General features: G+C 29.7%; 1 protein-coding gene across 2 annotated transcripts; it reads left to right on the top strand.

The window, feature by feature from the left end:
• Positions 1 to 212: 212 nt before the first annotated feature.
• LOC138341869 (paired amphipathic helix protein Sin3-like 1) lies at positions 213 to 3,871 on the top strand. 2 transcript variants are annotated; one of them, XM_069293908.1, is made up of 12 exons: positions 213 to 328; positions 506 to 703; positions 783 to 954; positions 1,044 to 1,142; positions 1,229 to 1,373; positions 1,607 to 1,743; positions 1,981 to 2,056; positions 2,416 to 2,552; positions 2,769 to 2,844; positions 2,926 to 3,242; positions 3,369 to 3,467; positions 3,566 to 3,871. In XM_069293908.1, the coding sequence occupies exons 1-12, from the start codon at positions 234 to 236 to the stop codon at positions 3,692 to 3,694; spliced, it is 1,680 nt and encodes a 559-aa protein (XP_069150009.1). In that variant the 5' UTR covers positions 213 to 233; the 3' UTR covers positions 3,695 to 3,871. The 2 variants fall into 2 exon arrangements, with proteins under 2 accessions (XP_069150009.1, XP_069150008.1); XM_069293907.1 differs by having other exon boundaries at positions 503 to 703.
• Positions 3,872 to 6,763: the final 2,892 nt, after the last annotated feature.

Here is a 6,763-nt window from a genome sequence, read left to right as displayed (position 1 = left end):
CCCTTAAAGTTTGACCAACATCATACGTTACAAGAATTAGTACTATATATATGTGTAGTCTCATTACTACATACACAACATTTTTTTCTCCAAGTAGAGAAGGTATAGAGAAAAATACTAGGGTTCAGCCGTTTCTAATTTTCCCCCCCTTTGTCTGAGTAATTTTTATGATTGAATTGATTTTTTTATTAATTCTTAGAAAAATTTATATTTACTAGCACAACTTCTTGTTGATGTTCAATTTTTGCAGCATGGCCCGATTGAGAGGAGAAGTATCTGGTGGTAAAGAGAGGTTTAGGCGGCGAATCAATTATTCTCGTAGAGAGTCGTAAGCTCTATTCACTTTCTCAATTATTTTGATTTATTGAATTCTCGTGAAGAAATTAGTGTGTTAATTTAGGTTAAAAATAAAAAAAAAATGGGCTGATTTTTCATTATATACATGATATCATTTTTGGTAGTAGTGACTACTTATGGTATATGAATTTTTTGTTGTGTGAAGTAGGCGTCGTTCATCACAAGTAGTTGAAAATGGTTTGGGCAGCCGCATTGCTGGTAGAGGGCTAACTTTTCTTAGCCCTTGTAACCCAAATCTTAGAACAGAGGATGCTTTGTCTTATTTGAAGGAAGTTAAGGACACGTTTCAAGGCAAAGTGAAGTATGAAATGTTCCTTGATATTATGAAACATTTTAAGGCTCAAAGGTATGTTACTACTATTTGCCTTAGTGTCATCATTCTCATATTTGTTGTTTTATCAGTGAATTATTCCATTTTTTTACAGAATTGATACTGTTACTGTCATAGAAAGAGTGAAAGATTTGTTCAAAGAGTACCCTAGGTTGATCATTGGATTCAACACTTTCTTGCCCGAGGGATATACGATAACTCCCAATCAAGAAGATAAGCCTCGAGTTGAATTTGGAGATGCTGTCAACTTTGTGAATAAAATAAAGGTTACACTTCCAGTTTAAATAATATAGGTCTATCTTTTCTTCTTTAAAATACTTTAGTCCTAATTTATTTGGTTTATCATATTCTGCAGACACGATTCCAAAATGATGATCAAGTCTACAGATACTTTCTAGACATCTTGAACGTGTATAAGAAAGAGCATAAGGGAATTGATGAGGTGTACCGAGAGGTAATAGTTTCTTTTTTAAATTGGTATACAATAGATGATGTTTATGTTTTAATTTTTTGTTACTTTTTGTCATATCGTATGTTTAGGTTGCCATACTTTTCAATGGCCATCCAGATTTGTTAGATGAGTTTACTAGGTTCTTGCCAGATACCAACTACAAAGAGGATCTAAGCAAGCAGCAGCATACTGGTAAAATGAATTCTTTTGGAGAGTTTGAAGATGCCCTGAAATGTGAGTTCATGGTTAGCTGAATATTTGTATTTGATGTGCTACATTAGAATCTTCCACTATTAGCTATATACTTTGTAATGACACTGATCTATTAGTAAATATGTATTAATTTATTATTTAGTTTATCTCACTTATTTTTTTGGTAAAGTTCTTGGTGTATGCATTTGATTTTAGCATAGAGTTGCTGAGTTTTGTTAGTATGCTTTTTAATTTGATTTTGTTGATCTTGTCAGCTTCGTGTAGCAAAGGGTTCATTTTCCGTGAAAGGGTAAAGGAAAGACTACAAAGTCCAGCTGATTATCTGAACTTCTTAACATGTCTCCGTCATTACGGCACAGAAACGATCACAAAGAACGAGTTACAAAGTTTGGTACGTCTATCATACTATTAATCCCCTTTTGTTCCAAAGTGACATTTATCATTGTTTGTAATATTTGCTATTTGGGGTTTGGTTGGGCTCTCTTATGAGTTTTGGCTAAGAAAAGGGAGAAACAGGGGTACTGAATCCTGTTTTACAGGATTTTGTGGTTCCAATGTCTTTTAAATGATATACAAGTCGATCTTGTTGTTAAAGCATCATTAATTTGAAGCAAGCTATCAATTTCAGGTTGCTGAAATACTTGGAAAATATCCTGATCTTATGGAGGGTTTTAATGAATTTCTGGATCTTTATGATCGAGTTGGTAAGTTAAAATTTTATGATTGTAAAACTTTTGTGCCACTAAGATTGGTTACTGCTTGACAATTGGAATACTTACCGATATATTGAGCTAGAGAAAGTCTTGAACAATTTTTCATTAGGATTTTGTTACAAGTACTTTACATTACTATACAAGACAACAATTGAAATTTCGTAAAAAAAAAAATCTCCAACAAGACATATCAGAATTCGTCATGATTAATATTTTATTAGTATGTTGCTAACATTCAGTCTGTTTGACTCCATTTTTGCTTAAGTTATTGATGTATGCATCTATTTTTAGCATAGAGTTGTTGAGTTTGGTTATTGTGCTTTTTAATAGTATTTGTTTGATCTTGGCAGATACATATACAAATGGGTTCACTTTCTGTGAAGAGGTAAAGGAAAGACTAGGAAGTCCAGCTGATTATCAGACATTCTTGAAATGTCTTCATGATTACAGTAGAGAATTAATTACAAGGGAGCAGTTACAATCTTTGGTACGTGTATCATGCATCTAATCTTATCTTTATTGCTCCTATGTGACAGTAATCTTTGCTTATAAATTCTACTATCTATGGTTTGGTTGATGTTCATGAAAATTATAGGCTAGACCTAATGTTTCTACAGGATTTTGTGGTACTAATATCTTTTAAATGATGTACAAGTCGATATGTTTGTTGTTTAAGCATCATAGATTTAACCACTCATTTCAGGTTGCTAGAGTACTTGGGAAACATCGTTCTCTTATGGAGCATTTCAATGTATTTATAGATTGTTATGAACGAGCTGGTAAGTCTTTAACGAATTCTGTCACACACATAATGCTTATATATATGTGAGATTGTAATTTGAATGGTTACTGCTTTGCAGTTGGATTTCTTGTAGGTGTAATGACTAAGTTGAATGATTCCAAGTTAGTAAAGAAAGAAGAGAAGAAGTGTAAAATTGAGGCTCCTTCAACTTATCAAGTAAAACAAGAAACTGAAGCTCCTTCAACTTATCAAGTAAAACAAGAAACTGAAGCTCCTTCAACTTATCAAGTAAAACAAGAAACTGAGGCTCCTTCGACTTATCAAGTAAAGCAAGAAACTGAGGCTCCTTCAACTTATCAAATAAAACAAGAAAATGAGGCTCGTCCACAGGGAATTAAGTTTGAAGAAGCTGTTAGTTTTGTGGAGAAAGTAAAGGTTATTCTCTAAGCTTTCTTTTCTTCTAAATTCATAAAGAATCTGACAAGATATTTTGTTAGACAGACAGATGGATGGATAAAATATGAGTGTTGACTTACTTGTTGGGGTCATCGCTTTGTGCAGGAACGTTTCCGACAGGACAACCATGCGTATGAATCATTTTTGAACATTTTGAGGATGTACAACAGGGAGCACGAGAACAAATATGATATCTACCATAAGGTGATAAAACATCTTTCAATTTGGATACACAATTTATATTAGGTGATCTTCATGTTTTAATTTATGAATATTGATTATTATTTTACATTCATGTGTAGATTGCTATACTTTTCAAGGATCATTCAGATTTACTTGATGAGTTCGCTAAATTCTTGCCAGATTCTTCAGCTGATTTCATGCTTAGGGAACGTATTGATCAGTTAATCATCCTCTTTAGTTCCTTATAATAGTGTGATCTGTATTACTAATGCTTGTGAAGGAGTTAAACTTGGAAAGATTGATGGGTTTCTTGGAAATTTTTGTTCTGTTTCGAATGCTAGAGATTCAGTTTTATTGGCAATGTAAAATGTTGGTGCTATATGGGGTTTATTTTTCCAAATAATATCATCATCCTTTCTAGCAAATTAAGAATTTTTTTTGAATATGTGCTTCTATATCTGCAACCTATCAGATAAAACTTGTTGAAAACACAGGCATATCCTTATTATATTCGGGGTTGTTTGGTATGAATTAAAATATTTTTCGAAAAATGTTTTCTCATATTTGGTTGGATTAAAGAATTTTGGAAAATATTTTCTAAATCAATTTATTTTTCTCAAATTTAAGAAAAATATTTTCAACTTTAAAATTTCATTTTTCACCCATATCCTCGACCACCCACCCACCCCTACCAGCCCCCAACCCCACCCCACTCCCCAAAAAGTTTTAAGTTTGTTTTTAAAAAATAATTTAAACTTAAAATTTTTTATTTTTTTTCACCCACACCCTCGATCCCCCTCCCCCCTCCCACCCCTATACACCCCAAAAAATTTAAGTTTGTTTTTAAAAATTATTTTCTACTATAGTAAAAAAATAAAAGATATTTCTCAAAAATATTTTTCTTTCAAAAATCAAACACTAAATCTCTATCAGAAAATATTTTATACTCACCAACCAAACATGAGAAAATAAGTCAAAAATCTACTTGTTTTTCGGGAGACATTTTCTAGGAAAACATTTTTCTTCCTACCAAATATACCCTAAATTGTACTGTCACTTAATTTGTTGTTTGGTTGATATGTTCATGATAACTCATCCCGTAATTAATAATTAGTACCGGATAAGTTATTCCTCCCTTTGGGTGGTATAGTAATATGGGAATAACTTATCTCAAGATAAAATAAGTAAATGACAAAAATTAATTTCTTAAACAAAATTGCTACTGTAGCAACACATTACCATTAAAATTTTTGATTTTTTTTATAAAAAGGCTGCCATAGCGATTTTAAAAAAAAAAATAGTTATACAAAATCGTTGTCATGGCAATGACTTTTTTTTTTGTTTCTTAAGCAGCCTTTTTGATTTATTTATTTTAATTAAAACATTGCTATAGCAGCGATTTTAAAGAAAAGAAGAAATTATTATTTTGGAGAAAACAGTTGCTAGGGCGGTGAATTTTTTTCGTTTAACAGAAAGACGTCAAAAAATCACTCCATCCGAAGTAATTTAGCCCTTTTGGTTAAAACTTTTTTAATATACCATTTTTGCTTTTCAAAATAAAATACCTGCCCTTTTAATTTCGAATTCCCTTTTTTAACAGCATTATCAAACAAACTCTTAATTATATGTGAATTGTGAAGTATAATTTATTTTTCCTTTGTTTTATGTTTTGTGCATATGTTTATATTTTCACCAGTATGGTGACAAAATTAGGACATAATTTATCCAAGTTAGGAACAACTCTGTCATTTTTTTTAACTCAATCTATTTCGACACAAATCATTTCACCTCATAAAAATTGGATAAGAAATCTTGTCAAAATTATTTTCTGAAATATTTTATTTGTAAAAGGAATAAATAAAATAATTCAAATTTAATGAAATTGAGCAAATTGAATTGAGTTAATATCTTATATGGTCACTTAACTTTGAATTGTTACTTAGAAAGTCGCTCAATTTTAAGTTGTTAACTTAGAAAGTCACCCAATTATTTATATTTCACTTATAAAGTCACTCAATCAATTTAAATAATTTTTTCATTAAATTTTATCTTACACTATTTTTAAAGAAATAATAAGATATCTATTTTAATTATTTAATTATTACAATTTTTCTAAAAAAAAACGTAGAGTAATAAATGCAACCCCCCCCCCCCAAAAAAAAATCGATTCTAGTAATTGTGAAACTAGAAATTAATTTTTAAAAGATTATCAATAAAGAAAAATTGGAATTAATAAGAAATCATTAAAAGAAAGGGGGTATTAACGATCTTCTACTATTTTTTTAATAAAAAGTTAGTAAAAAAAAACAATAATTAAAATAAGCATCTTATTTATTTTTTAAAAATAATTTTTTATATAAAATTTAATGAAAAAAAATTTATTTAAATTAACTAAGTCACTTTCTAAGTGAAATATAAATAGTTGGACGAGTTTCTAAGTGAAACACCAATAGTAAAGTGACTTTTGAGTTAAAAAATAAAGTTGAGTGACTTTTGAAATAAACAACCCAAAATTAAGTGACTTTCTAAGTAAGCTATTCAAAGTTGAGTGACTATCTGAGGATATATTAAGTTTAAAAAATTATTATTTTTTGATATGTCAAACTAAATTAGTAAAAAAATAATAAATTATTAGGAACGGAGGGAATATATATATTCTAATTCCTCTTCTCAAAAATTGAAGTATAATTTCAAAATATTCTTAGAACTTTGTCGTATACCACTTAAATTATATTTTCATTTGGAGATAGATTCATTGACCACAAATTTTTAACTTTACCCAAAATGCTAACAAAAAATCAATAGTTCTTGTTTGGAATATTAATATACGTATAGTTAAATATAGCATAAAATAATTTTAATTTAATCGAAAATAATATAATGTCCAAATTATAAAAGTTGGTAAAGGAGATTGGAACATAACAAATCAAGGAATTGGGCTCATCGTGAACTTAATTTTGAGCCCATAGAAGAGACGAAAAGGAAAAGGTAGAGAAAAATGAGTGTGGATGATTTTTTGTATTTCTAGACAATTGATTTAACTTCTTTTTCTAATGAAAGATATACTGAAACATTTCTTTTCAAATCTTCTTGTTATTTTTGCAGCATGAGGCGATTGGATGGTAATGTACGTGGTTCATCCCGTTGAAAATCGTAAGCTCTTTACTTTTCATTTATTTCTCTGATGTTTGTTTTTTCTATGTTCTTGACTTATATTTGTTGAATCAATGATCATTCTTTTTGTCTTCATTTGATTTTGTGTATTACATTATATATGCATGGGTCTACAATATTTATACAATATAGATAATATTACA

Source organism: Solanum lycopersicum, chromosome 2 (assembly GCF_036512215.1).
Source record: "Solanum lycopersicum chromosome 2, SLM_r2.1".
Lineage (NCBI taxonomy): Eukaryota > Viridiplantae > Streptophyta > Magnoliopsida > Solanales > Solanaceae > Solanum > Solanum lycopersicum.
This window is presented reverse-complemented; position numbering and strand designations above follow the sequence as displayed.